The following is a 24,389-nucleotide window of genomic DNA, read 5'->3' as shown; positions in this document are numbered from 1 at the left end:
AGACTTCACTGAAGTGAGCAGTGAACAAATTGATTAACACATCAGGCACCAAAGGTGTAATAATAAAATACAGTATAGATAAACAGTAACCATTGCAACTGTCAAAAAGATACTGCTACTTTGTCCATTTAATGAAAAATGCAGTGTCTGCTGATAGCAACCCCTTCCCCAAGAAAGTGATACACATCCATCAACACTTCCCACTCAATCAAAACCCAGTTACTCTAATTGTGCGTAGCTCCTGGATATAGGAGATTATGCTAGCAGCCAATCCCCAGGCAGAAACGCTGTCACATGGGAAGGCCTTTCCTCCCCAAACACATTGGCTGTGTATTAGGTACCACTCAATACCCACCCAGAGTTCATTACCTGGGAAAAGGCAGTGATGTCATCCACTCTGATAAGCTTTGACACCATAGGGCATCAAAGCTTACCCAGGGTGGACTCCTGTAGCAGTTAGCAAAGCAATGTGATTGTTTGAGGGGCATGGGCTATTAGCAGCTAGCAACCCTAAAGTAGCAGTGACAAGGTCTCTTTTAAGCATTCAAACCTGATGTTTATTACAATATACATCAATTCAAGAGCTTATGTCCCATTCACCAAACGTGTGCAGATTAACATTCTTTGGCATGGTTCACCAAACTGAGGGAACATTAAAGTATCTATAGATACATTTTTTTTACTTTAGTTTTGATAGAGCAGGGAAACGTAAATCCCCTGTTGTGCAGGGTACCTAAACTAATGTCAGTTCCTTATTAACTGGGTGCCCCCAATGGGTTTTTCTAAACAAACCGTTGTAGCTTTTAGTGTTCTGTCAGCAGTAAGCCTTTTCACTCAGCAGCAGACTAGAGATGAGGTCTGGCTACTACGTACGTTATGGGCCTCAAAATGGGGCTTTATCTCATCCAAATCTCTACAAGCCCTCTGGGCTCCAGGATCAAGGACAGGACTTATCAAGAATAATCTTGATCTTGAGAAAACAAAATGTCTTTACCCATTTCAGACATAAACCCTGGAGCCCCTCACCATGTGTACATAGGTGACAAACCTAGGTAACATGTAAATACCATCACAATTCCTGATATTACTGATATTTCGAAATACCTCAAAATATACTGCATTATGGCCAATGCATGGGGCTGATGATTAGAGGAGATAATCTTATGACAAACATTACAACAGACAGTTGTGGTGCCTGTACGAATGTTTAAGACATACACAAAGCGAACGCTTGATATATAGACTTTTTAGTGTCTATGTTCACACTACTTGAATGAAGGCACATTCTAGCAAGTCAAATACCATTATCATTCTGAGGTTAAAAAGACCTCTTTCTTCCCCAAAAAATACTGCTCCCAAGTTCTGTTGCATGACCTAAACCCTAGAAATGGCAACATGGTTTCTGACTACCAAGACTATATTGGTATGCACATTATTTATTATGCAGCCAATTGTACAAGCCCTGTCTGATAGAAATAATCACTGCACAGCACTAATAAACAGGAAATAGAGCCTCACCATGAACAAACATAGAAACAAGATAAATAGGAACAAGCTGTTCTCTCTAACCTGCATATACTGTATAAAAGCATATAAAACTATAGTTCCTCTTCTTTCGAAAGACCTGGTGCTACTGGCATCAATTTAGATTCTCGTCTGCGTACAAAAACATTGTAGCAATTCATATTCTGGAATTTGGGGCGAAGGGCCTGAGCTTATTCAACCGCCTGTTACACTTGGTTTTACTTTTCTCTGACACTGTTTTCTAGCTCTTCACTAACTCTTTCTTCCTCTTCTTTAGTCTTCTTTATTTACCTAATCAGTGCACTCTTTTTTTTTCCCCCAACTTTCCTATCCCTGTCAAGCTGGCCAAAATTTGCTGTGTGGGTGGCTCTGTCTTCCCCCTCCAACATCCTTAGATAAAAAAATAAAAGGAGCTGACGGGAAAAGTGGTCATCACAACAGCACCTGCAGTCAATCAGATGCAGATGCTGTTTTGGTATCCTGACAGCCACCAGTGGCTGGGGACAAAGAGAAGGCAATGTATTACGGTAACTACATTCTTCAGCATGGAGGAGCTCATGTCTATAATGGGGATGAAATTGATACAGCCTCAAATGAACCACTATGGCTCAAAATTTATATGGTCCAGAAATATTTAGACAGAATAAAGGTGAATAAAGCACCTGGACCAGATGGCATACACCCACAGATCCTAAAAGAATTGAGCTCTGTCATTTCAATGCCATTGTTTCAAATTTTTAGGGACTCTTTAATGACTGGCATAGTACCACTGGATTGGGGTAGGGCCAATGTGGTGCCTATATTTAAAAAGGGATCAAAGTCTTTGCCAAGTAACTATAGACCTGTTAGTTTACCTTCTATAGTTGGGAAGATGCTGGAGAGTTTAATAAAAGACCACATAGATAAGTTCTTGCTGGAAAAAAAATATTTTAAGAACAGACAGCATGGATTCATGAAAGACAGAAGTTGTCAAACAAATCTGATTTCTTTTTATTAAGAGGTGAGCAAAACCTTGAACAAAGGAGTGGCTGTGGACATAGTATATTTAGATTTTGCCAAAGCGTTTAGCTGTGTGTGGGGAACTGTGTCAATGTGTAAGGTAACGTCTACAAGCTTGGAAAATCAGTTTGTAAATGGATAGAAAATTGGCTAAAAGACCAAATCCAGAGAGCAGTGGTTAATTATACTCTGGTTATTAGTGGTGTACCCTAAGGTTCAGTGCTAGGACCCTTACGTTTTAATATATTTATAAATTATATACGGTAGTCTGGGATTAAAAGTACCATTTCAGTGTTTGCAGATGACACTAAGCTATGCAGTGAAATAACATCCTTACAGGATGTCTCCAATTTACAAGGTGACCTCAATGCACTGTTCATTGAGCAACTGTGTGGCAAATGAGGTTTAATGTTGATAAATGTAAAGTTATGTGTTTGGGGGCTAGAAACATGCATGCATCTTACAAACTAGGAAGAGAACAGCTGGGGGAGTCAGTGGTGGAGGAGGATTTGGTGTTCTGGTAGATCATAAGCTTAATAATGGCATGCAATGCCAAGTTGCAGTTTCCAAAGCAAGCAAAATCCTTTCTTGTATTAAAAATTCCCTGACCAGTTGGCCTAACATCAATTGTATGCAAGCTCTTGGAGGGATGATAAGGGAATATATACAAGATTTTAGTAATGACAACGGTAACATTAGCAGTAATCAGCATGGATTCATGAAGAATCATTCTTGTCAAAACCAATCTATTACCTTCTATGAGGAGGTGAGTTGCCATCTAGATAAAGGAAGGTCCGTAGACGTGGTGTATCTTGATTTTGCAAAAGCATTCAATACAGTTCCCAATAAAGGTTTAATGTACAAAGTAAGGTTAGTTGGCATGGACCATAGGGTGAGTACATGGATTGAAAACTGCCTGCAGGGACGGGTTTAGAGGGTAGTGATAAATGGGGAGTACTCAGAATCGTCAGAGGTGAAAAGTGAGGTCCCCCAGGGTTTTGTCCTGGGACCAATCCTATTTAATTTATTCATAAACGACCTGGAGGATGGGATAAACAGTTAAATTTCTGTATTTGCGGACGATATTAAGCAGGGCAATAATTTCTCTGCAGGATGTGGAAACCTCGCAAGAATATCTGAACAAATTAATGGGGTGGACAATTGCATGGCAAATTTTTTTATTTTATTTTTTTGTTTATTTCAGTTACTTATATAGCGCCGTCAATTTATGCAACGCTTTACATATACAGTGTACATTCACATCAGTCCCTACCCTCAAGGAGCTTACAATCTAAGGTCCCTAACTCACATTCATACATACTAGGGACAATTTAGACAGGATCCAATTAACCTACCAGCATGTCTTTGGAGTGTGGGAGGAAACCGGAGTACCCGGTGGAAACCCACGCAGGCACAGGGAGAACATGCAAACTCCAGGCAGGTAGTGTCATGGTTGAGATTTAAACCAGCGACCCTTCTTACTGCTAGGCAAAAGTGCTACTCACTACACCACTGTGCCGCCAATGAGGTTTAACAAATGCAATCTACACGCTAGGGGGAGATCCTCTGGGGGAATCTAGGATGGAAAAGGACCTAGGGGTCCTAGTAGATGACAGGCTAAGCAATGGCATTCAATGCCAAGTTGCTGCAAGCAAAGCAAACTGAATATTGGCATGCAATAAAAAGGGGACTGACTCCAGAGATAAAAAGATAATTCTCCCACTCTACAAGACTCTGGTCAGGCCGCACCTGGAGTATGCTGTCCAGTCCTCAATGTGCTGGAACTGGAGAGAGTCCAACAAAACTAATAAAAGGGACTGGAGGACATTAGTTATGAGGAAAGGTTACGAGCACTGAACTTTTTCTCTCTGGATAAGAGATGCTTGAGAGGGGATATGATTTCAAATGTACAAATACCGTACTGGTGACCCCACAATAGGGATAAAACTTGTCTGCATAAGGGAATTTAATAAGACACGCGGCCATTAACTAAAATTACAAGAAAAGCGGTTTAACCTTAATCTGCGTAGAGGGTTCTTTACTGTAATGCCTGTACACACGGTCGGACATTGATCGGACATTCCAACCACAAAATCCTAGGATTTTTTCGGACGGATGTTAGCTCAAACTTGTCTTGCATACACAAGGTCGCACAAAGTTGTCGGAAAATCCGATCGTTCTGAACGTGGTGACGTAAAACACGTATGTCGGGACTATAAATGGGGCAGTGGCCAATAGCTTTCGTCTCTTAATTTATTCTGAGCATGCGTGGCACTTTGTGCGTCGGATTTGTGTACACACGATCGGAATTTCCGACAACGGATTTTGTTGTCGGAAAATTTTATGGCCTGCTCTCAAACTTTGTGTGTCGGAAATTCCTATGGAAAATGTGTGATGGAGCCCACACACGGTCGGAATTTCCGACGACAAAGTCCTATCACATTTTCCATCGGAAAATCCCATCGTGTGTACAGGGCATTAGAGTGGTAAGGAATTCCCTTCCACAGGCATTAGCACCTGAACGACCACAACATAGAGAGATATAAAATGTAATACTGACATAAAATCACACACCTAGGTTGGACTATGTAAGAGAAGTATAGACTCCAGAGACAGAGATATCATTTTGCCCCTGTACAAATCATTAGCAAGACCTCAACTGGAATAGGCAGTTCAGTTCTGGGCACCAGTTCATAAAAACGGATATCGAGGAACTGGAGAAACTGTAGAGAAGGGCAACCAAACTGATAAGGTGCATGGAGGATCTCAGCTATGAGTAAAGATTAGGGGAACTGAATGTATTCTCTCTTGAGAAGAGGAGATTAAGGGGGATATGATCAACATGTATAAATACATTAGTGGTCCATTTAGTGAACTTGGTGTTGAGTTATTATTATTCACGATTTATATAGCGTCAACAGTTTATGCAGCGCTTTACAATGTATAGGGGGGACAACACAATTACAGTACAGTTTAATACAAAAGGTACAGGAGGGCCCTGCTCATAGAGCTTACATTCTAAAGGGAGGGGTGGTGGTACAAAAGGTAATAGCTGCAGAGAATCATTTGATGGGGGTGGGAGTTATTCACTTTAAGGTCATCCTAAATGCATATAATATAATTGGATACTAATATTTCAAGGTAGAGTTTATCCAGGGAATATCTGATTGCCTCAGGAAGGAATCCCCCATGTATATAATAGCTGGCAATGCAGATTCGTCTATCTGCACTGCATTGCATGGATGGAGGAATCTGTTAGATTCTGTTTTTTTAATTTTTGTAAACAGAATAGGAAAATTCAATCAGTGTATGGCCAGTTTTATATTCCCCCTGTCCTTCCTTCCTCTACGTTGTTCTTAACCCCTCTCCGCTCCATGTAATATCAATAAAATAGGGGACTCTCTGAGCCGCATATAAATGAACACTAACCATAACCACTCTCAGGGCTCGGACAGTCTTTCTGATCTTGTTTACCAAACGTACTATGTTGGCAAATTACATCTGTTTGGCCGATTAAGCTACACTTACAATTTTTTAATGTAACTGAACTGTGTCGATATTTGATGTTTGCTGCTGTATGCTCAGTTGTATGCTCTCAGTTGTGTGTTGCTCAGACCTCAACTTCAAACCTATGAGTTGGTCCCTTGGACCGGTTAACAGTACCTACTGTGCTCAACTTCAGTCCATGCACCTTTTTCATGCATCCTCTGTGTACCACTCCATAGCTCCCTGCTGCATTGACCCACACCCTCACCTCTCAATTGGGGAATCTCCCGGCATCTGTATGAAGCCCTTCTGTGTCCTAGCCTGAGACCTCTTGGTTATTGGGTGGAGCACACCTGTCCCCTGAATGGAGCACACCTGTCTCCTAATGTGAGCCCTGAACTATGCCAATGCCTATGATACAAATGTTATAAATTGAGTTGCAGTTCAGTGAGTAAAATAAGTATTTAATCCCCAAGCAAAACATGACTTAGTACTTGGTGGAGAAACCCTTGTTGGCAAGCACAGAGGTAAGACATTTCTTGTTGGTTACGAGGTTTGCATACATCTCAGGAGGGATTTTGGTCCATGCTTCTTTACAGATCTTCTCTAAATCCTTAAGGTTTCTTGGCTGTCGCTTGAGAACTCAAAGTGTTATTAAGGTCTGGAGACTTCATTACCTTAATGTACATCTTCTTGAGCCACTCCTTTGTTGCCTTGGCAGTATGTTTTGGGTCACTGTCATGCTGGAAGACCCATCCACGACCCATCTCCAATGTTCTGGCTGAGGGAAAAAGGTTCTTATCCAAGATTTTACAATACATGCCTCCGTCCATTGGCCCCTCAATGCGACAAAGTTGGTCTGTACCTTTAGCAGAGAAACAGCCTCAAAGCATAATGTTTCCACCTCTGTGCTTGACTGTAGGGATGGTGTTCTTAGGGTCATAGTCAGCATTTTTCCTCCTCCAAACACGACGAGTCGAGTTCATGCCAAAGAGCTCAATTTAGGTCTCATCTGACCACAGCACTTTCTCCCAATCCTTCTCTGAATCATTTAGATGTTCATTGGCAAACTTCAGATGGGGCTGTGCATGTGCTTTCTTGGGGAGGGGGACCTTGCGGGTGCTGCAGGATTTGAATCCATTATTGTGTTACCAATGTTTTTTTAGGGCGATTGTGGTCCCAACTGCTTTGACATAATTCACAAGCTCCTCCCGTGTAGTTCTGGGTTGATCCCTCACTTTTCTCATGATCATCCTTACCCCATGAAACAAAATCTTGCATGGAGCTCCAGACCGAGGGTGATTGATGGTTATTTTGTATTTCTTTCATTTCATTTCATCAAGCTTCTTGCTGATGTAGCCCATTCCAGCCTTGTGCAGGTCTACAATCTTGTCCCTGACATCCTTTGACAGCTCCTTGGTCTTGCCCATGATCGTGGTTTGAATGGAAGAAAGAGTTGCCGTTAGGAGCATCTTCTTAAATTGACAGGACTAATCTGTGTACCACATGAGCACATACTGTAGCCAGTCTGTGGGAGCCAGAATTATTGTTAGTTGGTAGGGGATAAAATACTTATTTTATCCAATGACCTGCAACTCAATTTATAACATTTGCCTCATGTGTTTTTTCTGGATTTTTGGTTTATATTCTGTCTCTGTCATTGTAAATACATCTATGATAACAATGATAGGCCCTTCATTTTATTTTGTACATAATCTGTAGGGGATTAAATATCCCCCCCCCCCCCCCCCCCCGTATATGGCTTTTTTCAGCCGGAATGTGGCTTTGTCCAGCCACTTCCGGATGTAGCCCTCTGCTCCACACTCTCACTTCACAAGTCACAGCTAACCTCTTCTAGAAGCTCAAACACATCTATCCCTGCCCTGCACTTGTAAATGCACATGCCCTGGGTGCAGTGCGGATGGTCATGGGCAGGAGGGGGGCGTTGTATGGCAGGCTGACCCTCCATGATCACCATCTTTCACCTGGTGGCTAGATGCCGATGCCCTTGGTGGATGATGACTGCAAGTGCAAGAGGCTGAGCCACTCACAGTATGCTGGAAAATACAAGAGCAAGTGGTTCAGCCTTATATATCAACAAAGATGAGGCACATGGAAGATGGGGTAGATTTTAATTGGGGAGGGGCAATTTGTGCAGAGGTCAGGAGGAGGGATAGAAGGGAGATGTGGATGGGGGATGCAGAGGTAAAGAGCTGTGAAATAGACCTGGACTCTGCAACCTTTTCATAGCGCACCCCTGAACTCTGAAATTTGTATGTAGTGCACTATTGAAATCTGCATTATATGCGCAGCATAACCCTGAACTCTGCACTCTGTATGTAAAGCTTTCCTGGTATTTAATGCCCCTTTAAGGCCCTGCCAGTCCAGTTTAGCCATACCCACCATACATGCAGTTCGGGGGGGGGGGTCATGGTTGAGTTCCAGCACATATTCTCTAAGAGAGAAAGCCCTGTAAATGCAGTATCTCACAAGTGAGTACACCCCTCACATTTTTGTAAATATTTTATTACCGTATATACTCGGGTACACATTTTTTTGTGCTGAAAGTGCCTCCCTCGACTTATACTCGAGTCAAGCACTTTTCTGCAGCAAAAAAATTCATTTTCCGAACCGAATTTGGGGCCCCGTATCTCAGGGCCACTTTGTGCTAGGAACCCCAAATTTGGTGTGCAAACCCAGTGGAACCATAACATATCCAAAGCTGGGTTCCTAATACCAAGTGGTCCTGAGATACGGGGCCCCAAATCCGGTTCGGAAAATGTCATTCTCTGCTGCAGAAAAGTGCTTGACATTTTCTGAACCGATTTTTGGGGGCCTGTATCTCGGGGCCACTTGATGCTAGAAACCCCAGCTTTGGATATTTTATGGTGCTAGTTCCACTGGGTTTGCACACCAAATTTGGAGTTCCTAGAACTAAGTGGCCTCGACATACGGGGCCCCAAATTCAGTCAACTGTGTCCATCTGCAGAAATGTCATTTCGGGACCCTTTGGGTTCAGAGACCCCAAATTTTGGCTGCAGCTAAGGGGCATCTAGGAACCCTTAACTACCGAGTTTGAAGTTCGGGGACCTACGACTGCAAATGGGCACAGTGAGGCATGCAAATGGGCACAGTTAGGCATGCAGATGGGCATTGTTGACCCTCTTTTCCACTTACAGTAGCTGTGCACTTCTCACCCTCGTCTTATACTCGGGTCACTAAGTTTTTCCCATTTTTTTGTAGTAAATTAGAGCCTCGACTTATACTTGGATCGACTTATACTGGAGTATATACGGTATATCTTTTCATGTGACAACACTGAAGAAATTACACTTTGCTACAATGTAAAGTAGTGAGTGTACAGCTTGTATAACAGTGTAAATTTGCTGTCCCCTCAAAATAACTCAACACACAGCCATTAATGTCTAAGCCGCTGACAACAAAAGTGAGATACTGTGTGTGTGTGTGTGTGTGGGTGTGGGTGTGGGTGGATATATATATATATATCCACCCACACCCACACCCACACACACACACACACACACACACACATACATACATACAGTCATGGGCAAAAATATTGGCCAAATCGGGCACACTCCATGCAAAACTCCAAACATTTACAAAATTATTGGCACCCTCAATTTAATATTTGGTAGCACTAACCATCACTGATTTTTTTACATGTCTCTACTAGAATTTTGGACCTTTCTTCTTCGCCAACTGCTCCAGGTCTCAGATTGGAAGGGTTCCTTTTCCCAACTGCTGTTTTGAGATCTCTCCACAGGTGCTCTATGGGATTTAGATCTGGATTCATTGCTGGCCAGTTCAGTACTCTCCAGCGCTTTGTCTTAAGCCATTACTGGGTGCTTTTTGCCATGTGTATTGGGTCATTGTCCTGCTGTAAGACCCACAACCTCTAAAGGAGACCCAACTTTTTGACACTGGGTCCTACATTGCACCCCAGAATTCTTTGGTAGTCTTCAGATTTCATAATGCCATGTACATTGTCAAGACATCCAGGGTCTGAAGCAGCAAAGCAACACCAAAACATCAGTGAACCTCCACCATGTTTGACTGTAGGGACTATATTCTTTTTTTTAAAAGCCTCATTTATTTTTCTGAAAATAGGTGGCAGTCCATTTTTGGAATTTTGCATGGAATGTGTCAGATTTGGCTTTTTGTTTCTCCACTTTTTTGCATCATACCAATACAAACAAAAGAAATAAACATGAGAATGCCTAAACATTTGTAATTGCAACAATTTTCTGGGTGAAGTTGTGCATTATCTGACAGAAATGCAGGGGTGCCATGACTGTGATATATTATATATATATATATATATATATATATATATATATATATATATTATCAAAAGTATTGGGATGCCTGCCTTTACATGAATTTTAATGGCATTGCAGTCTTAGTCTGGGTTGGGAGTAGGGCTGGGAGATTTTCTTAAAAAAAAAAATCTTCGATTCTCTTAAAAAAAACTCGATTCACGATTCGAATCGAGTTTTTTTTTTTTTTTTTTTTTGGAAACCGCGCCGGTCCCGAGCTTTTAGGCGAGGCCGCGGCTTCGGCCTAGTCCGCGGCATCCGGCCTAGCGGACTAGGCCGAAGCCGCGGCCTCACCTAAAAACTCCTTGCCTGCAGCTCTTCAGGCCCGGCGCGGTGTCCGCGCCGGTCCGGAGGCTCTGCGGGCATGAGTTTTTAGGCGAGGCCGCAGCTTCGGCCTAGTCCGCGGCGTCCGGCCGTAGCCGCGGACTAGGCCGAAGCCGCGGCCTCGCCTAAAAACTCATGCCCGCAGCGCCTCGGGATTGGCGCGGTAAAAAAAAAAAAAAAAATCTAAAAAAATCGATTTGCTTAAATTTTGAATCGATTTGACCTCTCAACTCGATTCAAGATTTAAATCGATTTTTTTCCCAGCCCTAGTTGGGAGCATTCAATTTTCCAAAATGGCTTGGTATGCTGACAGCTTAACAGTTCCCTTCACTGGAACTAAAGGGCCAAGCCCAACCCCTGAAAAACAACCTCACACCATAATACCCCCTCCACCAAATTATTTGGACCAGTGTACAAAGCAAGGTCCATAAAGACATGGATGAGTTTGGGGTGGAAGAACTTGACTGGTCTGCACAGTCCTGACCTCAACCAGATAGAACATCTTTGGGATGAATTCGAGCGGAGACTGTGAGCCAGGCCTTCTTGTCCAACATCAGTGCCTGACCTCACAAATGCGCTCTGGAAAAATGGTCAAACATTTCCATAGACACACTCCTAAACCTTGTGGACAGCCTTCCCAGAAGAGTTGAAGCTGCAAGGGGTGGGCCAACTCAATATTGAACCCTACGGACTAAGACCCCAAACACACCATTAGATTTTCTGCAGATTTTTGTCTTCAGATTTACCAAAACCATATGATATGAGGTCAAACCTTAAAAGTTTCAACTTGTATGCAATCAGGCAGGCCCTTGCACTACATGGTTTTGGTAAATCTGAAGACAAAAATCTGCAGAAAATCTAACAGTGCATATGGGGTCTAAGACTGGGATTTCATTAAGTTCATGTGCGTGTAAAGGCAGGCGCCCCAATACTTTTGGTAATATAGTGTATATACAGTTCCTCTTAACTTTAAGAACAAAGGGACTCAGTGGTAGCTAAACTATTCCTGGGTCCCTATCCATCTCCAGCACCGACAGCTGCAAAACAATGAGACGGGGAGGGTAGCCTTAAATTTATTTTGTCATGTTTATGACTGTTAGAGACACAGAGACCCCATGACATGTTTTTGTTTCTTCACAGAAGGAGGTTATTGAATTTCCACAATTTTACAGAGGACATGTTATATGGCCAGCTATCTGGACAGAGTTCTTAAAGTTCACTGATCTTCCGAATCTCATGAAATTGAACAATACAGAATTTCCATGAAACTGGTTTTATAAATGGGAAGTCTCAGGCCTCTTTCACACATCTAGATGCAGAATGATTGCGTCCATAGGCGGACATCTGTCCCTAATCACAGGTAACCACTGGATGTGAGCATACATGCAATAACATGGAATAACCTGGTATCCCAGCTGCAGGTAAACTTGTCGCACCATGGTCGCTTAGGACGTGTGAATGAGCCCTTAATATTGGCCCACTTGAGTCATGTATTCTATTCATTTCTATTGTTTCAGTGGGAGAGTCACACAGTACCAGTCAGTGAACAATGCCTAGTAGCAGTTAGGCAGTTGAAGCAGAAACGCGGTGAAGGCACAATCATAGGTCTGCACTATGATGTCATTTTTATTCCCAGGGAAGCGATTGTCAGCCAGTCTTTTAAAATTATTGTTATCCTTCAACAGTTTTTGAAAGCTGCCAGTTAATAAAATCTCCTTTTAAATTCCATTAAGAATACAAGTCCCTCAAGCAGTCTAAGCCTTGTGTATAAACGTCTTCTATAAATACAGAAGAAGCCCCCTGAGACATACATGAATCTACTTACAAGAACAAAGCACATCTTGTGCCAAAGAATGACACCAACGCACAAAACGTCTGTTATGTGTTAAAGTAGCAAAAGCCTGATGGCGGGTCATTTGTGACCTATGGACAGTTCGGCTGAAATCTGTAAGTACATGACATTTATTTTCATTGCCAAATCTACATCTATGTCTCAACATCCTATTCAAAAATAGTTATATTTGTAATTACATTTGTATGTAATTTATATACAATACATATTATAATAGGATAAGGAAAATCATACTTTAGAAATAAAGAAAAAAATAAGATTTCATACCAATGCTATGCATGCAAATTTGTATTTTAATATTATTAAAAATGACTTTTCCATTAGATACTGTATGTTTAACACTGCCAGAAAAATCCAAATGCCGCTTCCTTGCAACTGAGTCATTTGATTTCTTGCTTGTGTCTCTCTAAAAGCAAAATCTTTTTAATTTTCAAATAGCGTAGGAGTTTAAAATTCAATAGTAATTTTAGTAACATTAAATTGCTAAATGGCATATGTAGCAGTTATATACGTTGCAATTTTTTTTTTTTTTAGCAAGTGTAAAGCTTCCCTTCAAAACTGATGAGATAAACAAAACTTGGATGCTTTTATCTTTTCCTAGGTAATGTCTAATAGAAAATAGCCACTAGGAGGTGCTGTTCTACATCCAGAAAAGCTTCCAAACATTATTTTACAGATGCTCCGATAGCAGATATGCTCTAAATCAGGGGTCTGCAGCCCACTAGGAGATTTTAGCCAGGCCGCAGGTAGGGTCAGACAGTGCACAGACTGAATATTAAGATATAGCCGCATTTCATGTTTCCAGCCACTTTAACCACTTAAGGACCGGAAGGATTTTCCCCCTTAATGACCGGGCCAGTTTTTGCGATACAGCACTGCATCGCTTTAACTGACAATTGTGCGGCCGCGTGACGCTGTACCCAAACAAAATAGACATCCTTTTTTTCCCACAAATAGAGCTTTCTTTTGGCGGTATTTGATCACCTCTGTGGTTTTTATTTTTTTTTTATAAACAAAGAGCGACAATTTTGAAAAAGAAGAATCATTTTTTTACCTTTTTGCTATAATACATATTGAAAAAAAAAAAAATCTAAAAAAAAAAAACAACATTTAGGCCGATATATATTCTTCTACATATTTTTGGTTAAAAAAAAAAAAATATCGCAATAGGCATATACTGATTGGTTTGCACAAAAGTTATTGCGTCTACAAACTATGGAATAGATTTAGGTACTTTTATTTATTTTTTATTGTTTTTACTAGTAATGGCGGCGATCTGCGATTTTTAGCGGGATTGCGGCAGTCAAATCTGACCCCAAATGACACTTTTTGGGGACCAGTGACATTATTACATTGATCAGTGCTATAAAAATCACTGATCAAAGTAAAAATGACACTGGCAGGGAAGGGGTTAACACTAGGGGGCGAACAAGGGGTTAAGTGTGTTCCCTAGGTGTGTTCTAACTGTAGGGGGGGATGGGCTTCCAGGAACATGACAGAGATCACTGTTCCCAATCACTGGGAACAGAAGATCTCAGACATGTCCCCTGTCAGAACGGGGATCCGCCTTGTTTAAATAGGCAGATCCCCGTCCTGCCTCTGTACTAGGTGATCATGGGTCGCTGGTGGACATCCAGTCCGCTCGACCCTGGGCACGCTCCCGCAGTGTGAGCGAGCCTGAAACTGTATGAGCCGCCGTACAGGCACGGCAATTCACGCAGTGCTGCCAACCTGCCGCAGTAAAAGTATGTGAGCTGGACGGCAAGTGGTCCATAGGATCTTTTTAAAGTGACAGGAAACATTTCACTTTTAAAGTGGAACTAAACCCTCCTATCCTTTTCAGCCATGGAAGCTGCCATCTTAGCCTCTGTTTGATCTGCTGTTGCCATGGTGCTGCACACATGATCAGTTATGGCATTTGATGGGTTGGACGTTCCGTTACAAGCACATTTTCAGGACTTTTGTTTGCTTTTCTAGTTGTTAGTGGGGTCAAATCAATATACGAGCGAAAGACATTCAAGATTTGAATGTGGTTTTTGTTCAGGAAAAATCCTACATTTTTGTAACGGGCATGACCTAGGTGCAAAAGAAACGTTTTATTACATCTGGGATTACATTCAAGTATCAGATTTGAAAAAGATTTAGACCCCTTTTATACTGTGGTGCTTTTCAGACGGTTTCACGCTAAAAAAAAGCACCTGAAAAGCTCCTGAAAACTGCTTTCCATTAATATCAATGGATCCTTTCACACTGGGGCGGTGAAAAAAGTCCTGCAAGTAGCATCTTTGGAGAGCTTCAAAAGCACCTGAAAAGCACACGAAAAGTGGCGCAATATGGCTCTTTTGAGTCACGTGACATTAAAGAAAGCGCCCCGCTAGCGCCGCAAAAGCACCGCAAAAATGCCAGACGTTCCTATGACAACGTCCAATAGGACGAAACGTACGTCGGAAGGCAGACGCGCTGACGTCATAGTTTCTATTCCATTGTGAGCGGGTGTATGCAGGCCGGCCGGCTGATTTTTATTATATGCTGTTTTATTCGTTCTTTTTGCTGAGGTATTTGGCCTTGTTGTCGGTGAGTCTCGGGTGATCTTCCCTCTATGCTGAGACAGATGGTGGTGTCCCCACTGAGTGGAATTCTGGCATAAGCTTCATTACAGCTTACCTCTGGTAAACATATATTTACATAGGTGGTGGATTCTTCTCACAAGATGTTTTTACTCACTAAAGTTTTCAATCACCAATGGTGGAACTAATTACAATAAGGACTATTGATATCAGAAGTCACTCTTAATGTCACAGACTTTATTTATTAATTTTTGTCACTCTTCATATTTATTTGTATTTAGTTTTATAGCACATTTCTTTGATTTTTTCACATATATATGGTGTTGATATTTGAGTTTAGAACTTAATATATTATACTGACCACATCACATCAATTGAAATATCTGAAGATTCACTGAATGCTTAATTTTTAGCGCGGTTCTTTATAAACTGTACCTATTTGATTCTTCTGCCTAAGAATTAGAACTGCAGCTTGGGGGTGTAGGGAAGCGCGGTAATTTTTCATTTTCTTTGGTTTTATGAGCAGTTTTGGAGCACCTCAGTGTGAAAAGGGTCTTAAGGGCTTTTGAGCAAAATTAGTATTGACTCAATGATGCCAAGATCTGATGCTCTGGCGAATGATTTTTGAAGGTTTGAATGAAAATTCTGCTGGAGTATGGTCAGCTTAAAGGGTAAGTTCACCTTTACTAAAAAATGCCTGTGCATGTAAGGGGCACCTGTAGAGGAAAACAAAGTGTGCCGTTGTAATCAAAGTTGAATAATGTCAGTGCTATAGGTGAAGGCCATTTACGTTCCTCCCGAAGCCTGATTGTAAAATTAAGATGGCATCATCCCATCCTGCCTTGTTGCGAGGACATTGCAAAGACACTGCCAGCCAATTCAAACCTCCGCTTATGTGCTCTCTCTCCACTGTCATAGTAGATCCACATGTGTTTTTGTGGGTTTGTGAGCTTGCTCCTGTGATGGTGGCGGTGAGCAGTAATGGCTGAGATTGTCCTAGCAACATTCCAGCAACAAGGCAGGATGGGGGAGATGCCATTTTTGGGAGACTTTTGGCTAGCCTTCTGGAGGAACATAAATGGCCTACAATGATAGCAGGGTGTATTATACAACTTCGGTCAAAGCTGCCCCTTACCTATATTGACAGTTTTTGGTAGGTGAACTAACCCTTTAACACAAAGGTACTTATCGCTATCTGTCTCCTATTAATCGGATTTTAAACTTTAATTAAGTGTGGGGCAGGTTTATATAGATACAACCTTAGAGTAATTATATTAGCTGAATTTAACTTCTGAAAGAACCCATGAATTTGCTACATGTTGTTTTCACATATAGGTGCATGGCTAGAGATCCTCTAGGAGGAAAGCTGATCTCTGTGGCTAAATCAGACATCAAAGACAACATCTCACACCATTCAGTTCCGGTCAGTATAACTGTCATCTCTTGTAACCATCCCAGTTCTTACTTGAATTTTATAGGTTTCCCACTGTTTATTAGGCCTCATGCTCACTGACGCCAAGAGGCTCCAAACCCCTCTAGCATAAAATCCTAGGCACTTTCCCGCGCCAGGGGAGCCATAGGTGGCATGTACAGCCACCCATACAAGTGAATGGCTGCACGTGGTCACATTTCTGTAAACATTCATGGCTTCACACATGCAGGTACAGGGTATTTCCCTAAATGTGAAAGCATCACAATTGGGTAAATATGCCATATGGGCCTATGTTGGTAAATGCTAATGCCATTTGTGTTTACACTAGTATGACCACACACAGCCATTCACTAAGGGCAGCTGTATGTTACATCTACAGCTTTCCTAAAGTATCAGGGATTTTACACTAGAGGATTTTGCAGCCTCTAGATGTCCGTGTGCATGGGGCCTCCTATGCTAGCATGTAGAAAAAAATGTATTGATGTCAGTGCGTTGCTTTTTCCCCTAAAAGCATGAAAATTAACCTATACAAATGGGTTCTGGAGGCTCCATTCACACTTCTGTGACATTCACCATTTGCATGTTCACCGGAATGAGTCACATTCTTTGGCATTCGCCTTCAAATCTAGTTTTCCTTTTCTTAATTAGGAAATCCAGGTCTTCATAACATTTTTCATGTTACTACAGTCACAGCCAGTGTTTGTCAACCTTCTATCATTTAAGGCACCTTTTAATATCATGGACAATCTCGAGACACCCCATTCTAAAATGGAAAAAACTAAAATAATAGTTTTACATATGCAGCAACATGACAGGTAGGACACCCAACATTAGAGGTGCTTAATTCTTCTAAAACAAATATACCTTTGCACACTGGTACTGACTAGAATTCTAGCGTGTCTCTTCTCCCTCACTCTGCTAATCTGACCCCAGTGCTGATGGAGAGGGGCAAGGGGGGGCAAACAAGGATGTGGTGTCCTCCCTATCAACCTATGACATGATTGGTTATTGGAACTTCAATGGCTGGAAGGTTATAAAGATGCACAATGAAAACCGGTGGCTTTGTGTAAGTAAAAGTCAGGCTTTATCCACCCACTGGCTTGTATACAATTTTGGGGCAATTTTTAGGCATTTTACCAAGGCACCCCTGAAGAAAACTGAAGGCACCCCAGGCACCCTGGTTGAAAAAGGCTGGTCTAAGCTACAGTCTAGGTTGTTTAAATGTTTATATATGTTTATATGTCAGATTATTGCTGTAAGACTTCTGACACTGAATGGCTACCTACTTGGCCTGGCACCAGTCCCCCATTTTGATGTACAAAAAAATGTTGCACTTGAACGTTTTGCACTTGATCAAAAGAATTTTACTATGTGGGATGCCACATAATTTTTGTTACCTTGTTACATTCCTTTCCCTGTCCTTGTAACCCCCCCCCCCCCGGTGGAGTGACACTAGCACATCTGCCAGATAACCCCCCCCCCACACAGAACGGCACTAACATCCTCCCCCACCACCCGCTGTCCTTACCGTGGATGCAGGTGGTGAGAGCAGCGGTCGGAGCTGCTGTGGCCATCTTCCAGCATGGCCAGCTCCGGTGTTCTCTCTTGGAGTCCACTCTGCAGTGCGTCTCCAGGTGCTAGGCGTCCGATAGGATCGCCTGATGTTTTGGCCAATCGGGAAACAGGTTTGATACCTGCTTCCCGATTGGCCAGGAGGAGGATCAGTGTTGCAACAGCGAATATTCATTCACTGTTGTAACACACCTGGGTGGGCTTCAGACGCATCCTCTGCGACCCGAGCCCATGCTATTTTGAAGCCTATTAGAGCTTATGCTTAAAAAAAAACCCTGGCCACTGTAATTCATGTGCCCAGTGCCCTAAAAGTAGCCGGACACATGAATAGGGGGCAGCCGCAGTGGCCGTGGATATATTCATGCTATTCATGAATCTATCCACTGCATATAGGGGGCGAGAGGAGAGAGGGGACAGCGCCCGGGGCGCCCCTAATGGACAGGCCGCCACTGGTTGCCAACAAGAGCTATTTTTGTTCTGGCCCATGAGGACAGGGCCTATTTTTGGCAGGGGTGGATGCAGCACCCTCCTAGTTAGGTTGCTAGTTGGACATGTGCAGAACGGGAAAAAATGTTTTGTTTTCGTTTTGTATAGATTCATTATGCTACTAATTTTGTTTCTTTGATTAGTTTTGGAATTCGTTTGGTTTGGTTTAATTTTATTTTGTTTATTTATTTTCTAAGGGATTCTAAATTTTCGGAATTCTGTGTGAAGAATAGCTGGTTGTTTAGCAGCAGACCAGGAAGCTGGCCGCGGCATCCTAACAACTGTTGACTCATCAGCTGTCAGCGGGCTTCCCCTCTGAGAGGTGAAATGTATACCAAAGAATGCCGGTAATAGAAAAGTCTGAAAAAAAAAAAAACAGTGTGGGGTCACTCCCCAATCCATACCAGGCCCTTCGGGTCTGGTGTTGTTTCTAAGGGGAACCCCACGCCAAAGTGAAAAAAAAAAATGGTGTGGGTCCCCTACAAGATCCATATCAGACCCTTGTCTGAGCATGCAGCCCAGAAGGTCAGGAAAGCCCATGTGTAAATAGAAAACTTCACTGAGCATGTTTTTTTTTTTTTTTTTACAAAGAACAGCAGCTAGCATAAACTGTGGGTAACAATCAACAGAACATTCAAAAAAGATGCAGTGCTTATTAAAAGTCCATTCAGATAAAGTCCACAATTGTTAGGGAGCACCCAGGGTGTGTAACAGAGGCAAATCTACAGGTGAAATGACAATCCTTAACCAACACCCCAGCAAACCAGGTCTCTTACTCTTAGAAATGGACCACTAGATTATAGGTGGTCTGACAGCGGTCAAACACTCATCAGGCTTGCTCCTGTTCACCATAGACTGCACAAAAGGCTCAAATCCTGCTGTCCCCTCTGAGAACATCTCTCCATAGGTTAGATTCCTATATATGTGCCAGAATGAGAATAAAGGTCGCCTCATAGTGTAGTATGTAAAAGCACCCAGGTATTTATTACCCCCCTCTATGTGAATGAGAATGACCCAGCATGCCCTGGTCGGTGACTTCACAAGGGGCTGGGTTGCCCACTGACGTCATTAGGTGACTCTGCCCCTTACCTGTTTAAGAAATGTCAGACAAAGGAGCAGGCAGTCGGCGGGGAGCTTTCGATGAGGTTGGAGGGTTTTTGTTTTTTTCGGGTCTGGCAGTGCAGCGGGCGCCATGATTGAAGATTGTTCTACATCAGGGGACATTGTTCTTTATTTTTTAATAAAGGAATTGTCAAAATAGTACCCTTACTCATTTACATTGGGGGGGGGGGGATCTGGGGGCCCTCAGATGCTATGCCATTTTTTTTTTTGTGGTGCGGGGTTCCCCTTAGAATCCATACCAGACCCGAAGGGCCTGGTATGGATTGGGGGGACCCCACACTGGGTTTTTTTTTCAGACTTTTGCATTGCCGGCATTCTTTTGTTTACATTTCAGCTCTCAGCGGGGAAGCCCACTGACAGCTGATGAGTTGTCGGTTGTTAAAGCGGAGTTCCACCCACTTTAAAGTCAGCAGTTACAAAAAGTGTAGCTGCTGACTTTTAATAAACAAACACTTACCTGTCCCATGGTCCAGCGATGCGGGCACCCAAAGCCTTGCTTCTCTCCCCCTCCTCTCTGCGACGTTGGCATCGATGTGGGCGCCCGGCTGCGAGCTGCGCTGCGCGATATGAATGTCCGGGTGATCTTCTGGGATCTGTGACGTGTCCCAGAAGATTGCAGGGAGGAGGGGCGGAGAGGTGAACTTCCACTCGGTGCCAGGAGATGAAGTGGGAGCTGGGTACCTGTGAAAACTAGGTACACAATCCCCCCACAAAAAAATGACATGCCAAATGTGGCATGTCAGGGGGTCACAACTACTTAAAGCGGAAGTTCCACTTTTGGGTGGAACTCTGTTTTAAGGACTCGGCGGCCAGCTTCTCGGCCCGCTCCTAAACAACCAGCTATTCTCCACACAGAATTCGAATGAGTCTATAATTGTTCAAGCAATCCGAATTGTTCCAAAAATTTGAAATCTGTTAGAAAACGAATCAACTAAACGAATTTCAACTAAATTCCTTAATATTTTATTTGGAGATTCGAATACATCCGAATCTCCAAGTAAGCAAAAATGTGTCCGAATTTGCATTCGGACCAAAGCAGACTGCATATGTCTATTGCTAGGATTAGGCACATTAGTTCCTTTTGGCTCCTCTGTATTCAGTGGATTATAGTGTGACATTCAAAAACCAGAGATCTTACACATTCATCTTCAACATGAAGCAAATGACACCTGAGCATTTTGGATCTTGAAGCTCCAAAACACACAGAGAGAAAAAAAAAAAAAATTCTCTATAGCGGTGGTTCACCTCTCCACTCCAAAATGCCTGAAGCTTAAATAAGTTTTGGAGCTATTTTTTGTAGCTCGATTCGGGCAGATTGCTGAGTTTCTGAAAGCAGAAACGCATGACAAAATGCACAAAAATGCAACACACATGTGTGAATGCAGCCTTAAGCCTAATATCCTCATTTATTTGTTCCCACCATTGGGGAAGTGTATAAGGGCTCTTTCACACGCCGGGGGGGGGGGGGCGGGGTGTTGGGGGGGCTGTGGTAAAAACAGGCAGTTGAGCCATAGTTTTACCCCACTCTGGCCACGGGGCTGTACATATGCAGCAGCCACAGCAATTTTAACAATGCAGCCCAACTGCAAGGGATAATTTTTTGTTTGTCCCGAGGCCTTAAGAGTACATACTTAAATACAATTTTTTTAAACCAGAGTTTAATATCAATAATTAAGTCTTGCACAGACTCTTGATGTATATGTTGCACCAATATGGGAAATGTTTACATTGCTTGTTGACATTTATGCTTTAACCAGCTGCATCTACAGCATCCCAGGCAAAAAGCAAATCATTTGGAAGGTAAACGGTTAACAGGTATGTATTTGACCTGTCTATTAAGCAGCTTACCTGGATTTCATAATTATATATTTTACAAATATATCCTTCACATACCTTTGGCATGGGGAACTCACAAATTCCAGAGCAGTAGTAAGCATCAAAAGATTTTGGAGATATAATCCATTCACTCCACCCAATGTCAGCAAAGTCTACTTTTAAGTATCGTCGAGAGCACACTCTGGGTTCATCCCACTGGCGCCTTCGTGCTTTTTTCATGGTTCTTTCATCAAAGTGCAGCACTGGAGACTTTAAAACCTTGTCCAAACTTTCGGGACCCTTCTTTTTCTTCTCTTTCTTTGGGGTTTTTTGCTTAAGGGCTTTGTACGTGCCCTCCCACAAGTCCTGTTTGCTGTAACGTACATACTTGACATCCGGCAGTTCATTATCATGGGTGGAAGTCACATATGGGATTTCCCTCTTCACTCTGCTCTCTGAAGATGCATTGGACCCTTGCTTTGGGTCTCCACCATTGGAATGAAATGGGTCATATCTCTGCAAGGTCAAAGCCACACTATTGGGTTCTGAAATTGCTCTATCATTAGCAAATACCAGGATATATGGAACATCACTAGGGTTAGTCTCAAAGATTGTAGAAAGTTTATGTCCAAAGTCAATCTCAGCAGAAATAAACAAGTCTTGTTGATGTTGGGCCTCCTTGATGATGCTCGTTATGTCTTTGGTGTGCCAGACCCCCTTTTTATAGGGCACGGTGCTGCTGACATTCCATTTCACCATACCCAAGTCTGTGTGGTGAAGAAGGCTTCGAAAGGTGACGCTGATCTTCTGGGATGGAGATGGCAGCAAGAGGCGACAAGAAGCATTTTTGGAACGTTTGCAGAAGGAGTCTCTAGGAGGTCTCGGGCTTTTGTCAGGTCCAAAATGGAGAGTGGCAGCCAAGACAACTTCAGATGACTGGAGAGAAGTTAAATTGAAGCGGTACGCGGGACGAGAAGCCAAAAAATCTGGAAGAGAAAGCAGCTTTACGTTAATGAAGACCCGTTTACTGTCAATCTATTTTTTATGGCTGGATTAACCGCTAGACATCATGGGTAGATGCATTCAAGTTCTTCAATGAGTTTGCATAATTGAGCTATGCATAGAAGTATTTGTCATTCAAATTTCTAAATTGTAGCACATATCTTAATAAATTACAGAAAAGCTCTGTCGCTGTCATAAAAACAGATGAACTCCAAAACAACCTACTCAAAGACTCCCTGGGAACTTTTAGACTTGCAAGTATAGTCAGATGAAGGAAAACTTCAAACAAGCTCAATGGCTCTGACGAGGCGGCTTTCACACAGCAAGGCTTCTCTTGATGGGCACCCAGTAGTAGTTCAAACCACAGAAATGCAGAAAGGAGCGCCAGAGAAAACCACATAAAAGAGTACAAGATATTATTAATTGCTGATAAAAATACAGCCTACGCATTTTGGGGACAACACCATTCCCCCTTCATCAGGGCTCAACACAGGATGACATTTCGAGGGACTCAGAGAAAACTGTGACTTCACAGGTCTATAGTAGAACTAGGCAAGTTTCTTCAGCTACAGCGGCAGCACCTTAGTAGGTGTAAAGTACCAGGGACTTTTTGAGATAACCGCATTAGGGGTTTGGTTCTGCAGGATTAGCTTTTTCTTTTCTTTGTTTTTTGGTCTATAGTAGAACTAGTACTGGACTTGCCACATGGAGGAACAGCTTGATTGAGCAGCAATTGAAATCATGAAAACCGTTAACATTTATTTAAGTGCAAGTCCCTGAACTTCACAATTGTCAATAGTACCTGTACATTGACAGGCACTTGTATTAAAAAAAATAGGCAGGATCTAGTGACACAAAGTTAAAAGCAGAGGTCTCCAAACTTTTGAAACAAAGGGCCAATTTAAACATAAGGTTGCCGGACTGTGGCCAGTGGGAGTAGAAAATGCTAGTGTCACTCCTATGCCAGGCTAAAGAAACCGGCAGTAAACACCCTTAACTTGCTCCACAGCCTCTGGCAGGGAAATGAAGGGGATCCTATGGAAGGAAGTAGATTTAACAGTGAATAGTATTCTGGAATAATGACTTCTCAGAGTTCCCTGCTTACATCATAAGTCTATGACTGTATTAGATATATTTCTAATGACTGCTTTCCCAGGCAGTGAGGTGACTTGACAGATGGATGTAATTAGTCCCCAATTTCTCAGGCATGGTTCACAGACCAGGAGCAGGCAGTAAGGACTTTTATTGCAGGATTCCTCCGAACAGAAATAACAATGATTCGGTTACATACAGCTCCGTGGCAATACAAGTCCATGCCACTCTCACGCCTATTCTGAAGACTCTCTAAACTATGACACACGACACTTATGGAGTATGACGGATCCAACAACTGCCCAACTATTAGATTATAGACTGATAAACTGCTGTTTGCATGCAATTATTATTAAGCAAACCTATACTTAGGACTAGAGTGGTATTAAACCCGATAAAATGTATTACCGGTATATTGCCACTTACCCATATTTAGATTTGGTGGCTGCATCCGTTTTTTTTTTTTTAAGTTTTTTTTTTTTATATATATAATATTCACCTGGTGATCTAGACAGCAATTCTGTTATTTTTCAACTTCCTTTAACAGACCAAGCTGTCCAGCAAAAGTGGCAGTTAGAGGGTTGAGACAAACCATTTAACACTGACAGGGGTGCCTACAATGGTCAGTTTTTTGTTTATTTGTCAAAAAAGAAAAAAAAAAAGTTCCTGTAACTAATTAAAAAGTGTTAAATGGAGTTCGGCTTTTAATTGTTAGTCAAGTCCATATACAGGGGGTCCCCTAGTTACAAACATCCGACTTACAAACGACTCCTACT

General features: G+C 42.3%; 1 protein-coding gene across 1 annotated transcript in view; it reads right to left on the bottom strand.

The window, feature by feature from the left end:
• GDF10 (growth differentiation factor 10) overlaps nucleotides 1-24,389 on the bottom strand; it is a 38,428-nt gene that overhangs the window by 4,933 nt on the left and 9,106 nt on the right. The window contains exon 2 of the mRNA XM_073597281.1: nucleotides 21,598-22,505. Within this exon, the coding sequence (XP_073453382.1) occupies nucleotides 21,598-22,505 (908 nt within the window). The remainder of the gene's footprint in view (nucleotides 1-21,597; nucleotides 22,506-24,389) is intronic.

Source organism: Aquarana catesbeiana, linkage group LG08 (genome assembly GCF_042186555.1).
Source record: "Aquarana catesbeiana isolate 2022-GZ linkage group LG08, ASM4218655v1, whole genome shotgun sequence".
NCBI lineage: Eukaryota > Metazoa > Chordata > Amphibia > Anura > Ranidae > Aquarana > Aquarana catesbeiana.
The sequence above is the reverse complement of the archived record's forward strand: the minus strand, read 5'-3'. Positions and strand labels throughout refer to the sequence as shown.